Source organism: Eptatretus burgeri, chromosome 12 (genome assembly GCF_056783735.1).
Source record: "Eptatretus burgeri isolate ZD-2024b chromosome 12, Ebu_testis_v1, whole genome shotgun sequence".
Lineage (NCBI taxonomy): Eukaryota > Metazoa > Chordata > Myxini > Myxiniformes > Myxinidae > Eptatretus > Eptatretus burgeri.
In genome coordinates, this window is record NC_140972.1 from 42956132 (window position 1) to 42978300 (window position 22169).

The 22169-nt window shown below is 44.1% G+C and overlaps 1 protein-coding gene across 2 annotated transcripts in view; it reads right to left on the reverse strand.

The window, feature by feature from the left end:
• LOC147015502 (A disintegrin and metalloproteinase with thrombospondin motifs 17-like) overlaps positions 1–22169 on the reverse strand; it is a 359529-nt gene that overhangs the window by 171785 nt on the left and 165575 nt on the right. For both annotated transcript variants that reach the window (XM_085850288.1, XM_085850287.1), the window contains exon 10: positions 19168–19273. In XM_085850288.1, coding sequence (XP_085706414.1) covers positions 19168–19273 — 106 coding nt within the window. The remainder of the gene's footprint in view (positions 1–19167; positions 19274–22169) is intronic.

The window sequence follows — 22169 nt, forward strand, 5'->3', positions numbered from 1 at the left end:
AAGATGAGAGAGGTGTGGGGTGTGACAATTATACAAGCAACTTACAAAGCAGACAGTGCAGACTTGACGCGAAATTAATAAAAGCAACAATCACAACAATAAAAGATCTTATACAGGCTTATTTAACGGACAGGTGCCAACACTCTCAGACACACACTCAGACAAATTAAACCCAATTGTGAAAGGGACTTTTGCAGCCAGGGGGCGAGGGAGTTGAGGTTACAGTTTCTCGGTACCTGAGCGTTTCAGGGGAGGGATTCCCCGTGGTGCGGCACCCGACAATGGTTGAGTTGTTTGGCCACAGCCGTACGTGTGGAGATCGTGTCTGCAGGAGGGGCTCGAGTTGAGAACAGCAGAGTCCAAAGGGCGGGGGGGTGAGAGATGAGCAGCAGGCAGGACCAGGCAAGAGGCTGTTTGTCGAGGGCGTGAGGACGGCGATAAGGAACAGAAAGCGGGGCCAGACAGGAAGTTTGGTCGAGAAGCAAGGGGCGGTTCGACGTCTTGTCAGCGGAGACAAGTGGCAGGAACACTCACTCTCAATGACTCCTTCTCTCCTTCAATTCTCCTTTCTCCTTCTTCAATACTCAAAAACCTCTCTTAATTATCCTTCAACCAACTTGCAATTCTCTTCCCAACTGGGAAGAGGTCCGCACTTTTTAGAACCCGTAGGTTGGGGAGGAGCCTTGCCGAAACCTGACGTCATTGTCCGAGCCAAGCATGCCAATTGGACCAGCCCTTCACGTGGTCCGCCTTTCTGGGCTGGGTTTCAGCCAGACTCCGGTATGGTCCGCCCACGCCGCGCATGTCTGGCCTTTGGCAGGTAGATGGTGGTGCAGCTTTTAGCGTTTGTCCAGCCGAACGTCGGGATTTTGCCTCTGAAAACGAGTCGCTGGGTAGAAGGTGGTACGCTGTGGCCAACGAAACGAGAGTAGCAAGCGAGATGAAGGCACCGTGGATCGTAAAAGGAGGGAATAAAATAAAAGGGGAAAAATGATTTATTAATCTTAACTAATAGTCCATCGCAACGCACTCCCTGCTGTCCCGCTAGACAAAAGGTAGGGATCTAACTACACGTATATTAATGGAATAACCGACTCAGGACAACTGTATGTTGTATGCATACGGTTCTGAGAACCGTAAAAAAAAAAATATATATATATATATATATATATATATATATATATATATATATATATATATATATATATATATATATATATATATATATATATATATATATGAGGCGCCGCGAGGGGAGTGATGTATGCGACTTTTTAGTGATATGATGATGAAGGGCTCGGATGATAGGGTAAGGGTGAAAATAGTGCTTTATGGCATTAACTCCAAAATGGCCGATGTGTCCCTTACATCACTCCTCCTCGCGGCACCTCATATATACATATGCATGTATGTATATGCGGCAGGCAATGAGTAATCTTAAAATGGCAATAAAATGTAATGTGTGTCGTTGTAGACAACATATGTTATATCTATGAGTAAGAGTCATGTTTTGCCTGTTTTAGATGTGGCAACATTGAGTGAATGACATCAGTTGAGCAGTTCCAAGATTGTGGCTCCCTTAGACGCATGCACCAGGGAGGAGCAACGTTCTGTCATCATTTTTTGGGGAAGTGAGGCTGTGAATCCCAATGAAATCCATTGCAGAATGAAAATGCAATATGGTGATGCATGTTTATTGCTGTAGCAGGTATACAACTGGGACAGGAAGTTTAAAAGTGGAGCATCCAGTGTGGCAGACGCTGCTCGCTTGGGCCAGCCTCACACAGCTGACACACCAGAAATGGTTGCAGGAGTTGAAGGCGTGCTCAGGGAAAACCATCACATAACGCTGGATGAAGTGGTCTCGGAATTGAACATTAGCCATGGTTAAGCACACCATGACATTCACAATGTGCTGTGGTTCCACAAAGTGTCTGCAAGGTGGGTGCCGAGACAACTCACACCCGAACTGAAAGAACTCCACTTTTAAACTTCCTGTCCCACATCAATGACGGTGGGCTTGAAGGCACTCCACAACTCTTCAGGATTCCCCACAACACCCAGACCCCCCAAATCCCCACTCAGCCTATTCGCAAATTCCTCAGATACCCTCTCACCCTTGAGTTTGCCAACATCCAGCCTAGGCTGGGATGGTACCATTCTCCCAGATTTGAGCTGCAACTTCAGAGTTGTTACAACAAGCCTGTGGTCAGTATTGAGGAACTGAGCACTCCGGCCAACCCTGCAGTTCTGGATCATCCTCCAATGACCATCAATGAGCACATGGTCAATCTCCTTTGCCACATCACCAGCATTGGAATACCAAGTCCACGATGAGCCTATGGGCGCTGAAACCATGAAACCATGCAAAGTCAAGGAATTTAGTGCAATTCTGGTTCACAGTTCACAGAGTTAATATAAACATTTGGTTGCAAAGCATTATTCGTTTGATCCTCTGAAAACCAGGTAAGGCATCAGGTGGGGTGCTACCAGAGGGGATATTTTTGGACATTTTTATCCTGTGTGGCATTTAAATCTTGCCTGTGACCCTTGGTGGATCGAGTAGCACCGGTGATGACAACACGTTTGCATGAAATCACCCCGGAGGCGGCGAGTGGTCCCTCGCTGACCTGCACCAGATGGTAAGCAAATGACCCTCGTGTGAAGTGCGAGTGTCCGCGGGGGGGGGGGGGGGGAAGGTGATAAAAGGGAATGCCCTCAGGGGTGGGAATGGAGTTTAGCTGGCCCATTATGGAGGATGGCGTCCCATTGGTGCAGAGTCGTGAGCTGAGCCTTGTACACGTGATATTCTCTTGGGCTTTGTCTAATTCCTCGTTTGGGCTTTGCCTTCTGCACACTCCATGTGTGGTCGCTGATCTCCCTGGCTACCCTACAAGCTCTTGTCGCATTGCTTTCACTGCTCTCTGCTCATAGGAAACTTCGCCTCCCCGCTAGTTGTCATAGCTGCTCAATGGACTGCTTTTCACTGATTCATGCCGTGGCCTGGAGATATGTTTGCGGTGGAGCCCATGACAATACCCAGTACTTCTCTCCTTTGCAAAGACCTCGCCTGTTGGTTATACCAGTTGTGTGTTCATTTATTTATTTCCTTGTATTAGTGTCTGTCCATTTATTGTCTTGGGCTTCTCGTTTTTCATCGTCCTGTGCCTTCTTTAAAACAACTTGTTATTCCAGAAGAACACTTTTCATGTGGTGGCACGCCATTGCAGACCTCTTGCATGAGAAACCATTTTGGTACGGTTTTTCGTAAATCCGTAGTGGAGGTAAAAATTGTCACTTTTAAAATACCGGTGGAATTCGCATTTCGAACCGGGGCACATCCGTATCCGTGATCTATTTTTGCTCTCATCAAGTATACCTAGACAAACGCTTTTACTTGCAGGTTTAATGTTTCCTCCACTCTTCTTTGTCCTCTGCTCCTATTTGCACATTCTCTTGCTTGTTGCATCAAAACGTGTCCCCACGATTTGCAAAATTTCAGTCTTATTTTGATTGGATCCACAACTACGTCAACAACATGACATTTTAAAGATGCTAAGGATTTACCGAATACTAATGACATAAAACGAAGGATCCAATTGAGTGATTAAAAAGTTACTTTTGTTGGAATAATTTGCTTAATATGAAATAATTGATTGTGAAGTTAACAAGGGTTTTATATTTGGTTTATTCTTCAACACCCATTCCATGGATCCATTCCATGAATCTGACTCTGCATAACTTCGAAGATGTTGTCAGATTGAGTATGTTTATGCTACTTTAATGTGTATGTACTTCACATTTCTTCTGACAATTTCAATGAGTGACACCTAAACTTTGTGATAGATTTCTTAAATTGTACATGCAGCAGGAAGAATCTATGAAAGTACTGCATGTGGCAATGTAATGTACATATCACCATCGTTCATTATTTGCTGAGATTGTTCCTTTCCCTTGTGATTCCAACTGTATATCATGAATTTTGAAATAGGGTAAACCCTCACAGACACAAGCTAAATTATGTGTGGAGAAGCAGAAAGGAGTTATATTTGGCTTTGCAAAAGACACACCTTCACTGAAAAGTGCAAAAATAATGAATAATTTGATTCTTTTTTTAACAATTGTAAACCTTTGAATGGAGAAAAATGCTCAAGGAATAACTATAGAGAGAAATAACCTTAAAATAAAACATATGCATATAAAGTGCATATCTCAAACGAGAGAAATGATTCAAAGCAAGACTACATAATAAGTTAAGAAGGTGTGCAGGATGTTGTTTGAATTTCATCGCTTTTGCCATGGTAGTGGGATGGAAGAATAAAACAAATTTGAATGAAGCTTTTGAGCCAGACAATGAGACAATAATCTTTAGGGGTGAAAAAGGAACCAAACTTAATCAAGAAGAGCAAAATGTAAGACAAATGAGGAGAAACAGGCTTTTTGGTAAGAGATCGCTTTATGGTTAAAAAAATTACTCAAATGTAATGAGGTTTCATGTCGTCCAAGAACCTTTTTGTTGAGTAAGGACAAAGGATGGCATTGTTTAATCGAGAAAGGGCCCACTATATTAAATCAAAGCCCATGGTCGGTCTCTTTCACACACACCATGCAAGCCGATACAAAAACTCTAATGGGTGTTGAAAGACTTAGCGATGGACAATAATTCCTCATGGGAAAGTTTGGAGGCAAGCAACCATATGCATGCGACGTGCTCACAGCCTGCCATGACATTTCCTCCATAATCTTTCATTAGCCCTAAAAAATCAAACTCAACAACAAAAAAACAACCTTACAGAAGTTGCAGAATCTGGAAAATTCTTTTTTTGAGAATGAATCTTGAATCCTAACAGTCTTATGTCATTTTTATCGTTCTTTTCCAGCAATTGTTTCCACGTGTGGTTTATGATAGTAATTGATGTCTTATGTGTATATTGTGGGTTTCACACTGTTAGAAACCCTTTTAAGGTGCTCATGGAAAAATTCTGAGAACTCATTTAACTCTGAACAGAGTTTTTCTAAATATGCCCCTTGACTAAACATAAAATATCTAAGGCTTATAAAAGGCAGTTTCACAAATTACCAAAGTTGAGACACAAAGACAAAAAACCATGTATGTTCCTAAAGCAGTAATTCATTGCACATAAATATAAATTTACTGATGTGACTTGTACTTTAAAATTTCCTGAGAATTGGATACTCAAATAGATTTAAAAACACAATTATTATTTTGTATGGCTTGATTAATAGCAACTATAAGTCAAAGTAGAAGTTCCTATTCAACCAATTTGATAATACTATTTCATGGAAACTAATTGTTCGACTGAAGGTTAAGTGCATGAAAGTTCTCAAGACCCACTTAAAGCACACAGGAAGATTTATTAAAAGTAAACATCATTTTCGTATTTGCCCATTTCAAAACTAACACAACAGTCACTGATGTTTTTGTCTGTGGAGTATCTTTTTTCGAATAAAAATGCGAGATCGGACTGCCGGTGAGCAGGTTGGATCAGGGGAACGGGGTCGACCACTTACTTGTGAGGAGGTCTGAGTTGACACTGGTGAGTGAGGCTATGCCCATCATGGTGTGTGAGTTGCTGTCGGTGGTAGTCGTGCTCTATTCCCCCTGTGGGGGGATGGGGGGTGTTCAGGACGGACCCTGTCGGGATCGACTCTGTGACCGGGGTAGTCGTCTCGCCACACGTGAGGCGTGTGCTTGAGGCCGCAGGGCAGGGATTAAAAGAAAGTAAGGAAATTAGAAAGAGGCAGGCCATTGTGGAGAAATATCAGAAAGAGCCCCGGTTATGATTAAAATGTTCTGATACTTCAAATGCAAATGTCTGAGCTGGGCATTATGATCAGCTGGTGGCTCATGACAATAGAGGCAAGTTGGAGGAGCAGGAGGCTCACTCAAGGCCATTAGAGGCTGCAGGGAGGGGCAGAAAGGCCCAATATTAATGGGGCCATAGCATGCAACTACTATTAGACACATGAGGGCCACGTATTAAAATGTATTTGAAAGCAGCCTTGGTGGAATTTGGTCCCCAGGCTGCAGAATTCAGACAAGTGTGTGTGTGTGTGTGTGTGTGTGTGTGTGTGCGTGCGTGCGTGCGTGCGTGCGTGCGTGCGTGCGTGCGTGCGTGCGTGCGTGAGGGGGGGGGGTTAATGGGGTTGGCCTTGTGGGAGATTGTCCTGCTGGGAGATTGGATTTTGCCAGGAAACTGGAGAGCTGCACTGGCAGAATTTAGATGTGGGGTTAGCCCACTGGTTGTGTTGCATGACCCGGGCCTCTCTGCGAGCCCAGTGGTGTGTGGCATCCCCCATCCATCGGGCTACTGTCTGAGTGAGTGTCTTGGAATGGTGGAGTTGCCGGACACTGGAGGGGGCCAAGACCTTTGGGGGACCAAGGTGGTTCCCCCTGGGTGCCTGACATTGTGCACCGTGAGAACCACTCGGGGAAGGTGTCCGGGTCACGCTTTGAAGGCAGCATCACTAAGAGCCAGCAAGGGCCTGAGGAGTTGTCAGCCCGGGCATGTGGCCTAGCAGCCTGTCCCTGAGGTTCTGGGACAGCAAATATGAGGCTGAACTGTATGTATCGGGTGCGAGTATATATATATATATATATATATATATATATATATATATATATATATATATATATATATATATATATATATATATATATATATAAAAAATATATATATATATATATATATATATATATATATATATATATATATATATATATATATATATATATATATCCAACCAAAGAAGCACAATGATTGTGACAACACATCACCTCCAAACTAGGAGGCATCCATTTGGTATGCAAGAATTTTCAGACTGCAGATTAAAGCCTATGGTCATGAATAGATGAAAGCAGAGATGTCCATCTCGATTTCACCCGTGTTATGGGCTCATCAGGACAAAATACTGCTGATCGTTTATTTGTGACCATATATGACTCATTAATATAACTGAATTAATTGAATTGAAATGCATAAAAATGTAAATAAAAATGACCGTTTTTACAGCCATTTTTCCCTGCTGTGCAGGGGTTAGGCTTTTTCTTGAGGCAATGTTTTATGGCCGGATGTCCTTCCTGACACCAACCCTGGTCGCCACTTACGACACACAGGGATATGGTACACCTATTCTAACCGGGGCATACACCGGGACCAGTACACTGGTACTCACTTCGCCGACCTCAGATGGATGACAGGCTGAGTCAACCCCCTGGTGTTAATTCAGCAGCTAACGGGACTTGAACTCAGGACCCTGGGATCCCAAGCCGCCACCCTAACCACTAAGCCAACACCAGGCTAATTGAAATGCATTAAAAGGTGCAAAAACAGATCCTTCCAACTACAGCCCAATCAGCCTGTTCCCAATCATCAGCAAGGTCATGGAATCCATCATCGCTTCTGACATTAAATCCTTCCTCTTCCCCAATAGCTTTATTTCCAATCATCACATTGGGTTCAGACAAGGTCACTCGATCCTGCATATGCTGATTCTGCTTTGCCAACAATGGATAGAGGTCCTCAATGCCAGACATGAGATCAGAGCCATCTCCCAACACATTCTGAGTGCTTTTGATAATGTCAAGCACTCTGCCATGCTCACCAAACTCTCTTCCTATGGTATCCAAGGCAATCTCCACTCATGGTTCACAGACTTCCTCTCCTGCCACAATCAACATGTGGTGCTTAATGGAATTCTCTCATCCGCTCTTCCTGTCCAGGCTGGAGCTCCTCAAGGCAGTGTTCTGGGCCATGTGCTTTCTCTGGTTTTCATCAATGATCTCACCCACTCTCTGGAAAAACCTCTTTATCTCTTTGCTGAGGACTTCAAACTCTGCCGAACCATCTGTCATCCCTCCGACCGGCAATCAACAGCTTGTTCACTCTCTGCAGATCTGGATAAAATCACAAACTGCTCCAACACTTGGAATATGTCTTTTAATCCTGACAAATCTCATACTCTCACTATGTGTCTCCAAAAGGACCATCTGGAAACGCCCCCCCCCCCCACTCCCGATCTACTTTCTCAACAATCCTCTTAAAGAAGTCCTTTCATTCAAGCTTTTTGGTCTCACTATCTGCCATGATCTGTCCTGGGACGGCCACACGCCTGCTGGGAAGCCCATAAGCTGGCCTCCAAAGCCATTTGCCGACTGGGCATCCTCCATCATGCAAAGTCCTTCCTTGGCACACCTGAGCTTCGAATCACATACAAAAATTTCATCCACAACCTGATGGAGTACTGTTCTCCCCTCTGGGCTGGTGCTCCCGCCTCATACCTTTCTTGGCTTCACGCTGTGGAAATCAAGGCATTTAGGAGCATCTGTATCTCCCGCAATGAAGCTGAGTCTTTGGGGTTCCCACTCTCTCACCGTAGGCAAGTCAGTGGTCTTCCTGTCTTCTTCTGTCTCTTCTCCAGTCTCACTTCCCCTGCTCTATCTGAGATATGTATGTGTATGCATATATATATATATATATATATATATATATATATATATATATATATATATATATATATATATATATATACATACATACACATACATACATATACTGTATACACATACAAATATATGCTGTATATCGAAACGTGTGGAGTGTAACAAGCACTCCCTGGATCTCGATTGGACAAAGTCAATGCTACATACCTCCACCAGCCACCGGAGTGGTTTCATCACTTATTGGGTGAGTCATCAGCAACAGTGTAGACAGAAATGCGCATCACTGAGGCTTCCAAACATGTCATACGTGAAATGCCGATAGCAGTCAACATATAAATGTCAAAGGCCCAATCACGTCTCTCACCAGAAATCGTAGAAAACAACCAATTAGCTCACACCTCATCAATTATCCGCAGTTACAGCTGGGAATTTATGAGGAACTTTGCATTTTCACCAGTTGCTTTGCTGACCAATTTAGTCAAAAGACAGCATGTTGTGCTTCACAAACATTCTGCTCTGTTCACTATATCATTTGCCAGAGGTCATCTTCCATCTCTTTGGAAGTCAGCTAACATCGCCTTTTATCAACCATCCTTGCTGCTTATATATGGCAGTGGGGAAAAAAATCACTTGCACTTCACTGCTAAGCTCAGTGTTGGATGCTTTGGTTTGAACCTGGCTTAAAATAAGTGAAATTAAGCAGTTTGAAAATTTCGAATTATTCTGAATTAATATACACCAGGAGGTTGACTCAGCCTGTCATCCTTCTGAAGTCGGCAAAATGAGTACCAGTTCACTGGTAAGGGGGACACTTCATCAGCGGCATAGCCGTGCCCCAACAAATGATGCAACCAGCAGCCACAAGCTGCACTCGATAGAGAGATAGGTCGACTAAGGATTCACCACACCCTCTCCATCCCCTCCCCCACCCCTCGTCCCCACCCTGAGGGTGGCTGGAATTTGTGCATTAAAGTCTAATGACTCTAAAGGTCTTAAAAGGGTCTAAAGGGAGCCTTCGGGTATAAAAGTCTGAAGTGGACTGAAAGTTCTAAAACGGGTCCAAAGGTTGAAAGGGTGTAAATGTCTAAAAGGGACATTTCAATAATATGTAATTCAGACAGTTTCAACTTCTCATTGCAACTTGTGATGCAATGTGAATTGCGCACAAAAAAGGTGATCAAAAATGTTTTTTTCTTTATCCAAGTGGCTAAAAATGTGGACCGACTCATGAACGACGTCACAAAGTCAAGGATACTATGTCGAACTACATCAAAGCTGAGATCATCAATAATAAACGTCGATAGTGTGTGTGTGTGTGTGTGTGTGTGTGTGTGTGTGTGTGTGTGTGTGTGTGTGTGTGTGTGTGTGTGTGTGTGTGTGTGTGTGTGTGTGTGTGTGTGTGTGTGTGTGTGTGTGTGTGTGTGTGTGTGTGTGTGTGTGTGTGTGTGTGTGTATATACACACATATATATATATATACATATATATATATATATATATATATATATATATATATATATATATATATATATATATACATATATACATACATATATTAATTCAGTGTCCCAACGGGGCTTGAACTCAGGACCTTTTGGGTCCCAAGCCACTGCCCTAACCGCTGCGCCAACACCAGGTGTGTGTCTGTGTGTGTCTGTGTGTGTCTGTGTGTGTGTGTGTGTGTGTGTGTGTGTGTGTGTGTGTGTGTGTGTGTGTGTGTGTGTATATATATGTATACACATACACACACACACACACACACACACACACACACACACACACACACACACACACACACACACACACACACACACACACACACACACACACACACACACACACACCTGGTGTTGGCGCAGCGGTTAGGGCAGTGGCTTGGGACCCAAAAGGTCCTGAGTTCAAGCCCCGTTGGGGCACTGAATTAATATATGTATGTATATAATATATATATATATATATATATATATATATATATATATATATATATATATATATATATATATATATATATATATATATACACATATATATATATATATATATATATATATATATATATATATATATATATATATATACATATATATATATATATATACACATATATATATATACACATATATATATATATATATATATATATATATATATATATATATATATATATATATATATATATATATATATATATATATATATATATATATATATATATAAACAAACTCGAAAACACCAGGGCGTTGACTCAGCCTGCCATCCTTCCGAGGTCGGCGAAATGAGCACCAGTTGTACTGGGCCCGGTGTATGCCCCGGTTAGAATAGGTGTACCATATCCCTGTGTGTCGTAAGAGGCGACCAGGGTTGCGTCAGGAAGGGCATCCGGCGTAAAAACCTATGCCAAATCATTATGCGGACAACAAAACGAATTTCCATACCGGATAGGTCGAGGCCCGGGTTACCAACGACCGCCACCGGTACCGGTGGTCAGCAGGGTACCAGTGGAAATTGTGCTACTGCTGGGCGAAGGAGGAGAAGGAGACGGGGAAGGCGAGTCCGGAGGCAGTGGGAGAGGGGGAAGGGTAGAAGTGTGGAGGTGAGAGTTGGAACTCTGAATGTTGGGACGATGACTGGCAAAGGGCGAGAGTTGGCTGATATGATGGAGAGAAGAAAGGTGAACATACTGTGTGACCAAGTGGATGGGGAGTAAGGCTAGGAGCATTGGAAGTGGTTTCAAACTGTTATACCATGGTGTGGATGGGAGGAGAAATGGTGTCGGGGTAATCCTGAAGGAAGATTATGTCAAGAGGGTATTGGAGGTGAGGAGAGTGTCTGACCGAGTGATGAGTGTGAAGTTGGAAATTGAAGGGGTGATGATGAATGTCATCAGTGCATATGCCCCACATATGGGGTGTGAGATGGAGTATAAAGAAGATTTCTGGAGTGAGTTAGATGAAGTGGTGGAGAGTGTATCCAAGGATGAAAGAGTGGTGATTGGAGCAGATTTCAATGGGCATGTTGGGGAAGGGAATAAAGAGGATGAGGAGGTGATGGGGAGGTACGGTCTCAACAAGAGAAATGTGGAAGGGCAAATGGTGGTAGAGTTTGCAAAAAGAATGGAAATGGCAGTGGTAAATACGTATTTCAAGAAAAAGGAGGAACACAGGGTGACATACAAGAGTGGAGGAAAGTGCACACAGGTGGATTACATATTGAGCAGGAGATGCAACCTGAAAGAGATTAGTGACTGTAAGGTTGTGGCAGGGGAGAGTGTAGCTCGACAGCATCGATTGGTGGTCTGTAGGATGACTTTAGAGGTGAGGTTGAGGAAGAGAGTGAGGGCTGAACCAAGGACCAGATGGTGGAAGCTGAAGGAGGAAGACTGTTGCGTGAAATTTAGGGAGGAGGTGAGACAGGCGTTGGATGGTGGAAAAGATGGGTGGGATGATTGGGCAACGACAGCAGAAGTTGTGAGGGAGATAGCTAGGATGGTACTTGGTGTGACATCTGGACAGAGGAAGGAAGATAAGGAGACTTGGTGGTGGAACGAGGAAGTACAGGAAAGTATCAGGAAGAAGCGGTTGGCGAAAAAGAAGTGGGATAGTCAGAGAGATGAAGAAAGTAGGCAGGAGTACAAGGAGTGGCGTCGAAAGGCAAAAAGAGAGGTGGCAAAGGCCAAGGAAAAGGCATATGACGAGCTGTATGAGAAGTTGGATACAAAAGAAGGGGAAAAGGATTTATACCGATTGGCAAGGCAGAGGGACCGAGCTGAGAAGGATGTGCTGCAGGTTAGGGTGATAAAGGACGCAAATGGGAATGTGCTGACGAGCGAGGAGAGTGTGTTGAGAAGGTGGATGGAGTACTTTGAGGAGCTGATGAATGAAGAAAATGAGAGAGAGAGAAGGTTGGAAGAGGTGGAGATAGTGAATCTGGAAGTGGGGTGGATCAGTAAGGATGACGTGAGGACTGCTATGAAGAAGATGAAAAGTGGAAAGGCGGTTGGCCCAGATGGTATACCAGTGGAGGCATGGAAGTGCTTCGGAGAGATGGCAGTGGGGTTGTTAACCAGATTGTTTAATAAAGTCTTGGAAAGTGAGAGGATGCCGGAGGAGTGGAGATTAAGTGTACTGGTTCCGATTTTCAAGAATAAGGGTGATGTGCAGAGCTGTGGAAATTACAGAGGGATAAAGTTGTTACGCCACACCATGAAGTTGTGGGAAAGAGTAGTGGAAGCTCGGTTGAGAGGAGAGGTGATGATCTGTGAGCAGCAATATGGGTTTATGCCAGGAAAGAGCACCACTGATGCGATGTTTGCTTTGAGAATGTTGATGGAGAAGTATAGGGAAGGCCAGAAGGAGTTACATTGTGTGTTTGTGGATTTAGAGAAAGCTTATGATAGGGTGCCAAGAGAGGAGTTGTGGTCTTGTATGAGGAAGTCGGGAGTGGTGGAGAAGTATGTGAGGATCGTGGAGGATATGTATGAGGACAGTGTGACAGCGGTGCGGTGTGCGGTCGGAATGACGGACCGGTTTAAGGTTAAAGTGGGATTGCACCAAGGATCGACTCTGAGCCCTTTCCTGTTTGCAATGGTGATGGACAGGTTGACGGACGAGATCAGACTGGAGTCTCCATGGACTATGATGTTCGCGGATGACATCATGATCTGTAGGGAGAGTCGGGAGCAGACTGAAGCCAGCCTTGAGAGGTGGAGGTACGCACTGGAGAGAAGGGGAATGGTAGTCAGTCGGAGTAAGACGGAGTACATGTGCGTAAATGAGAGGGAGGGTGGTGGTTTGGTGCAGTTGCAAGAAGTTGAGGTGGGGAAGGTGGATTGGTTTAAATACTTGGGATCAACTGTCCAAAGTAATGGAGAGTGTGGGAGAGAAGTGAAAAAGAGAGTGCAGGCAGGATGGAGTGGGTGGAGAAGAGTTGCAGGAGTGATTTGTGACAGAAGGGTAGCTGCAAGAGTGAAGGGGAAAGTATATAAGACGGTAGTGAGACCAGCTATGTTGTATGGTTTGGAGGCGGTGGCACTAACAATAAGACAGGAAGCGGAGCTGGAAGTGGCAGAGTTAAAGATGCTGCGATTCTCGTTGGGAGTGACGAGGATGGATAGGATAAGAAATGAGTATATTAGAGGGACAGCGCAGGTAGGACGGTTTGGAGACAAAGTGAGAGAGGCGAGATTGAGATGGTTTGGACATGTGCACAGGAGGGAAACGGAGTATATCGGTAGAAGGATGTTGAAGATGGAGCCGCCAGGCAGGAGGAGAAGAGGAAGGCCAAAGAAGAGGTTCATGGATGCGGTGAGGGCGGACATGCAGGTGGTTGGATGTCAATGGAAGATGTGGAGGATATAGCGAAATGGAGATGGTTGATCCGCTGTGGCGAACCCTAACAGGAGCAGCCGAAGGAAGAAGAAGAAGAAGAAGAAGAAGAAGATATATATATATATATATATATACATATATATATATATATATATATATATATATATATATATATATATATATATATATATATATTGTTACGGCTGTGTAAATTCGCATTACACCATGAAGAGCCCGTAGGTGAGATATCTCTAAGTACATGTGTAGTTAGCCCCAAATCCGTTGTCTAGAGGGAAATTTATGTGATTTATTCGGGCTGCGACGCTTTGAGTTAGGTGTTTTTCTGTTCTATCTTTATTTTGAATCAACCGCGATCACACAACAACCACAACCACACCTGCCTCTCAACAACCACGCCATCCTCACCACTCCGCCAGCAACCGTCAACATCTCCACAAACACAAAATGGGAACAACAACAACTCCCACCCCGATTTCTCTGGTAAACAAGAATGACGGTTGGAACTCAACCCTCACCCCAATTTCTCAGGTGGAATGTCCCTCCCCGCCACCCCCCCCCCCGCTTTCCGCGATGGGAGGGGCGGGGTGCCGGGGAAATAAAAGGGCGCACGGAGACGCTGCTGAGAGGAGGTCAGGTCAGGGCGGTCGGTGAGAGTGTCAGTGTCAGTCGGCGGTTCATGGTCTTCTGCCCGTCTGGGTCTTGGAGAAGCGGTCCGTATAGCGACCCGCTCGATTGAGCTTGCAGTCAGTGGAGAGTCCGGACGTCGCGGAGGGGACGCGGACTGGAGGCGCCGCTCTGCCAGCTCTGTCGCGCGGACCTGCGCGTTCGTACAAGGAGCGCCGGAGAGAGCTCGCCCACCATCGCACCGCGAGGGTGCAGGTAACCTGCAAAAGTCTCGTGGGACTCGTTCGGTCTGCCAAGTCCCACGCCATAAAGGCCCACGGGCCCTGTCTGCCCCCTTGTCTATGAGGGTGGTTTCTTTCCTTTGCTTTCGAATAAATGTGTGTTGGCGCCGTCTGTAAAGTAGAACTGTATAAGTGTTGCCGTGTGTATGCGTATTCGGTTTAACTCTTGCTTTCGCTTTATATGTGCATTTTGATTATTGTGGCTGTATATACATGCTTTCCGTGTACCGCGGAATAAATGCGCATTGTGTTGAACTGTTTTCCCATTTCGCTTCGTCTCCTTCCTTTTAATTGACCCTCCATCCTGCTTCACGTAAAGGGTTCGTAGTGGGCTTAATATGCCCGATAATTAATCGGAACCGTCGAAGCCGACGATAACACCGCTCGGTTATCACTGTAGCACGGAACGGACCGCTTAAGCGGTTCGTCTCCAGAGTCGGCCTGTGGCGTGGTGCGATCGCCCGGTCGACCATTCACGCAGGTACTTAGGTAGGTCGAATTTGGCAAGCAACCCTATCCTGCGTGAGTGGGCAATTGGCACGATCGTGGTCAGGTTAAACCCCCACCCGTGACTAGCTCCCGGCGTTGGTCCGAGAGGGTCACGACTGAATTGTCCATCCGGTGGGCGACGTTCCGCGATTCGAGTTACGTGGCCGTCCGCACGCCGGCGGGCGCGAATTCGCAACAATATATGTATGTGTGTATATATATATATATATATATATATATATATATATATATATATATATATATATATATATATATGTATATATATATATATATATATATATATATATATATATATATATATATGTACATATATATATATATATATATATATATATATATATATATATATATATATATATATATATATATATATAGTTACTGGCCGGGGGGTCAGCCGACAACCGACCGCTCTGAACGGAGCGGCAAGTCGAGTCGGCCCGACCGATCGCCTGGAATATAGATCGCCGCCCAGATTACTCCGAGCGACGGGTCCTTGTACAAGAACCGAAATACGCCAATTGGTAGATCACGTGAGGTAGGATCGATTGCCAATCTTCAATGTACCTAAATACCCACGTGATCCAACTACCGGGGTATTCCACCCTCGAAGGAACTCGTACGGAACAAACCGCCGAGGCGAGCTTGTCCGTGCGCGATTCCGAGCGGCGTAATCGCCGAGAACCGTCGGTCCAAATGTCCCCCTATTACGGCAAACCAACGGCTTTCTAACGCCCAACACACAAAATGTTCAGTCAATGAGGGAATGGACGCAATGAGCAGGTTTACATTCACACAAGGACATTTATTATAATAAAACACGTACGCAATTAAATAAGGCAAAACACGTATGCAATTATCCAAACAACAAAAGCACGACAAAAGAACTACAACCGTCTACGTATTATGTACAGTCATTTACACTTAACAGCAGTTCCTACTTATTAGACGGGCCCACAGACACACGTACGCACACACACACAAACACACGAAACGGTGGTTGACGCCTTTAATCACGAGCTCCAGCTCTGAGGACAAGTGAGCTGAAAGTCAGAGCTTGACTCGAATCTTTCTACCTCGTGTGGTCTTCAACTTGTCCGGACCCGGGCTCCAGCGAGAGCGAGCTGGATCCAATCGCCGCGATCCTTCCCGAGCTCCCGCGAATCCTCCCGCGCTTCTCAACACGTGCCGGTGAGACGAGGCGCCGATCCTTCCTGTTGATCGTCGCTTCCCCGAGGATCCAACTCCAAGAAGAGGCCGATACGTCGCATCAAGCCGGGAAACAAAATGGAGAACGAAAAGCTCCACGAACCAAGAAGAGGAAGAAGCCTCCACTCGCAGCTCGAGCCGAACAACTGGCTCAAGTTCCTTCCAAAACAAAGCAGCAGCCGAAGCTCACTGAGCCAGCCGAAGCAAAAAGCTTTTGGAATATTGCCAAGGTGCTGGTGACAGCTCGCTTTCTATTCAGGAAGGACACCGTGGGATCTTTGACTTCCACCAACTAATGCCAGCAGACAGGGCACCCGTTTATCATCCATCTGAGGGGTGGCGTACACATTGATGAATCACCCTGCCTGTGAAACACCAGGATGACGGTCTCTAGCTGGGTCACGATTCAAACCGAGGCGAGATAGCTTAGAGGCGAGTGTGACCGATGGGATTTATGTATGCTCTATTCATTAAATTCTGAGCATCAAGCAAGCAAGGGAAGAGCATCTACAATTTTAAGGTCTTTGCTATGACTCAGTCAGGGTCAGCCTCACAGAATCACAGCAGACTCACTTATAACAGAGCAAATTTTCCACTACAGTGAAGGATTTTGAAGAATTTTCAACCACTCACAATAAATGTTACAGAATCCATTGGAGCAGTTATTTTCCTCACTTTAAACTTATGGGGTGATAAAACAGAAAAAAAAAATCAGCAGTGTGTGTAATTACCCTGTTTCACCCAGAAACATTCCCATGTGCTTTACAGTGCAATAAAGGGCTGCATTGCAGGGCTGAGTAAGTTCCTTATGCAGATGGGTAGCAGAGCATTTATTCAAAGAGAAAAAAAGAAGTGTACAGTATTATAAACCATGAATCATACCATGTATGAATTGAGAAGTGCCTGTTTGTGTTTGTCTATTTGTATTTTTATTTGTTTGAATTACATGTACTCCCAAACAACTGGACAGAATAAGTTGAAAAGTGCTAGTTGTGTGGTGCGATTTTAGGGGATTAAAAAATCATATCCCCAGGCGATCAGGGTAGGGGGAGGACCCCAATTCTCTCTATTTATATATGTATGGCATAGCGCCGCTCCAGTGGGAGAGTGTTAACCCATCTGCAAGGGTGGGTTCTTCACTAGTTAGTATGATTGAATGGGAAATATTAAAGACCACAACATTCGGCGATCAGCACAAGTGTGCAGACAAGTGAATGAGTTCCATACAGTGAGCAATAGGATTCGGACGAAACTTCGTCGACAGTTTGGGTGTGTGCCAAGGATTAATTGAATAGATTTTTGTGAGGATCCAGATCCTGATCCTAAAGTTTTTAAACTGATTCAATTAACCCATTGAGAGATAAGGCAAAAAACGATATGTAGCAAGATGACTCATAAAGGTAATGACGGATACTGACAAAACTTGGTGGACAGGTGGGGTATGTGACAAGGACAAATCGATTCGATTTTGGTGAAAAGCTGCATCTGGATCCGGATACGAAAGTTTTTTAACTCGCCTGTTCGAAGAACAGCGAGCTATAGCGATACCCCGGCCTGAGCGTGAGCGTGAGTGTGAAAATGTTAAAATTTTTGGTGCAAGTTATTTTTTCCTTTCTAATGTTTTTATCTACCACACTATTTTTTATACGCCCGATATATATCGGGGCATATAATGCGATACCGGTCGTCCGTCCATCCGTCTGTCTGTCTGTCTGTCCGGCCGTCCGTCCATCCGTCCGTTCCTGTCTGCACTCTAACTCCCAAAGTTTTCAATTTCACGTTTCATTTTGGTACATAGGTACAAGCTGTGGAGACGGTGTGTTGCGACATACGTTTGTCATTTAAAGTGGTTGCCATGGCAACCAGGAAGCTGTTTTCCATCTGGTCCTGTCCGCACTCTAACTCCCAAAGTTTTCAACGTTCACGTTTCATATTTGGTACATAGGTACAGACTGTGGAGACAGTGTGTCATGACATACATTCGTCATCTAAAGTGGTTGCCATGGCAACCAGGATGCTGTTTTCCATGATGCACAATTCTGTATATACCTTCTTGTTTGGGTGTATATTGTGCTCACTTGCGCTCTTGTTACTGATTACAATATACAAATACATACAGTATATTGCTTTAAAATTATTTGGATCAGACTTCACTGCAATGCTTTATAAAAAATATTAATTATTAGACGAGTCTTTTAAAAACGATAAATGTATAAACAGGCGAGCTTGGATGTCTTTGATACCAACTCTCTGGTTGATCGTCACTATTGAGAGATAGTCCCAAAAACGATGTATTGCATGATATCTGAAACAGTTATGGACTAATTCGGACAAAACCTGGTGGATGAGTTGAGTTTGTGACAAGAACAAGCTGATTAGATTTTGGTTTAAGTAAGGATGCAGATCCGGCCTATCAGTGGGCTAAAAAAAACGTAAACTGTTCACAACCTGGCGAAGGTACAGTATCCGCTTTACCACGTGCCGTTCTAGTTTACGAGCTGCTATATATGTCTGCATCATTATCAATGCTACCCACAAACCTACTGTTGGTATCTAACCCCTCTATGATTTGTTGCATCATACTGAAACAATCCTCCACAATATTTAGAATAAATGAAGACAATAATATTTCCACCAAACAGCGGAGACAAAATGAGGTGATGAAACAACCAAAGGAGAAAGCCAATTAGTCATGATCCCGTTTAGTGTAGTCCAAAGGAGGGAGGATTGCATACTTGTGACCCAGCTCATGAGCGATAGTGAAGGCCAGGTCACGCCCGCGTGCCTCGCTCAGCACACATTTCCTCCATCGGCTGCACAGGCCACCGAGGTAGGCGATTCCTGCCCCGAGGGAGAATGAGACAAAGTACAGAAGATTTTAGAGCTTTAGCACAATACATGCTCATTCAGTCTTCATAAAGAGGCAAAAAGCAAATGCAGTTTTTGGTCACATTAACTTCCTTTTCATTTGAACAAATTGCTGAAATTACATTTCATTTAAACACATATCATGATGCCAAAAGTTTGTTTCATAATTGATTTAAGTTAATGAGCCGAACCTGTTTTGTGTTGCCGACTTGGCAGGTTCATTGTAATGGGTGAGAAAGCCATAACCTGAGTTAACCTTTCGTGCCGTACTTGTAGCATACATTTAAACAACTTAATGGTTGTTATCACTTGGAGATAGAAGACGAATTATAATGAAGCAAAACACAAGGAAACAATAAGTATGAACTAGAAAATAGAATTTGACATTAATGGGTCAATGGATATGCCTCCACCTGTATTATTTGTCAACACACTGTTACGTTTGATTTCAATTAAAGGTCACAATGAGAGAGAGAGAGAGAGAGAGAGAGAGAGAGAGAGAGAGAGAGAGAGAGAGAGAGAGAGAGAGAGAGAGAGAGAGAGAGAGAGAGAGAGAGAACAGAGAGAGAGCAGAGAGAGAGCAGAGAGAGAGAACAGAGAGAGAGAGAGAGAGAGAGAGAGAGAGAGAGAGAGAGAGAGAGAGAGAGAGAGAGAGAGAGAGAGAGAGAGAGAGAGAGAGAGAGAGAGAGAGAGAGAGAGAGAGAGAGAGAGAGAGAGAGAGAGAGAGAGAGAGAGAGAGAGAGAGAGAGAGAGAGAGAGAGAGAGGACAGAGAGAGAGTGAGGACAGAGAGAGAGAGAGAGGACAGAGAGAGAGAGAGAGAGGACAGAGAGAGAGAGAGAGAGGACAGAAAGAGAGAGGACAGAGAGAGAGAGGACAGAGAGAGAGGACAGAGAGAGAGAGAGGACAGAGAGAGAGGACAGAGAGAGAGAGAGAGAGAGAGAGAGAGAGAGAGAGAGAGAGAGAGAGAGAGAGAGAGAGAGAGAGAGAGGACAGAGAGAGAGAGAGGACAGAGAGAGAGAGAGAGAGGACAGAGAGAGAGAGAGAGGACAGAGAGAGAGAGGACAGAGAGGACAGAGAGGACAGAGAGAGAGGACAGAGAGGACAGAGAGGACAGAGAGAGAGAGGACAGAGAGGACAGAGAGAGAGAGAGGACAGAGAGGACAGAGAGAGAGAGAGGACAGAGAGAGAGAGAGGACAGAGAGGACAGAGAGAGAGAGGACAGAGAGAGAGATAGGACAGCGAGAGAGGACAGAGAGAGAGAGAGAGGACAGAGAGAGAGAGAGGACAGAGAGAGAGAGGACAGAGAGAGAGGACAGAGAGAGAGAGAAAAAAAAGAGAAACATCAGATGCTTCAAACTCGAGTTAGAATCTGCAAAATGATTTATAAAGGGCACCTGACCTTTGATATGTTGAACCCAAAATTGAATCAGTTCATCTTTGTGTCACAGTCCATGCCTGTGCAGAGTTTGGTTGAAATCCCTTCTATGGTTCACAACTTATTGTGGGAAACAACGATTTTTCAATGAAATGGCACATGACCGGAGACCTTTGACCCTTTGAACCCAAAATAAATCAATTCATCCTTGCATCAAGTATATACGTACTTGTAATGCAGTTGGCTAAAATCCTTTCAGCAGTTCAGAAGTTATTGTGTGAATGAAAATCTGCTACACACACGCAGATGTACGCACAGCCTGACGAACAACCTAAAAACATAATGCCTTTGGCTGTGCAGGCATAAAATGAGTTTTGTCTTGCTTGACCACAACAATTCTCAAATAACCACAAAGGCAGCAGCCATTGTATCATTTCATCACACATTACAGTCAGTGGTGCAGAGGCTTTACTGGGTGTAGCAAAGGAAGAAATTTGGAATTTGGCCAAATGTACCAGCAGAGAACGCCCTACATTGTTCAAAAGGCACTGTGGATCTTTCACATTCACTGGTATATGCAAGGAGAGAGGACAAGCAGGTTAACATCCCCTCAGAAAAGATGACATTCTCAATGATGCAATACCCAGCCTGCAAAGAATCAAATCCTTTTCTTCTGGGGATAAGAGCCAAACTTGATTATTCAAACGGCAAGTGCATTATCTCTGAGCTAACCTTTCTGCCCTAAAAAGAGACGCACTCAAATATAAACAAGACAATATAACAAAAATGGTAAGTTCAAAGAATGTAATTTCAGCAATGAAGTACAGCATGCATTTTGGACATTTGTAAAGACAGAAAATTGAATTGAGGTTACACAAAAACCCACAGCATCTCTACAGCTGCAGATACCAGAAACCAAAACAATCAAGGCAGAAATATTCAGAGCAATGGAAAGGGCAGAAATACCAATTTTTAAAGAGACTCAAATCACTCTCTGCATTTGGGAGTTGAATAATTAACCATTGAACCCAACAGTACCCAAATATCTGCAGATAAATAAATGTCCGCAACCATAATACTTAATACATGTAAACTCAATTAAAATCCTGCATTTATCTTCGCAGGAGATGACAAAATAAAAATAACTATATATATATATATATATATATATATATATATATATATATATATATATATATATATATATATATATATATATATATATATATATATATATATATATATATATATTGTTGCGAATTCGCGCCCGCCGGCGTGCGATCGGCCGCATAACTCGAATCGCGACCGCGTCGCCCACCGGACGGACAATTCAATCGTGACCCTCCTGGGACTACCGCCAGAAACCAGTCGCAGGTGCGGGTTTAACCCCACCACCACCCAGACCACAGTCTACCCACGCGAAATAGGGTGAATCGCCGAATGTCAATATATAATACCTAAGTACCCGCGCGGGTAATCTGCCGAGGGATGGG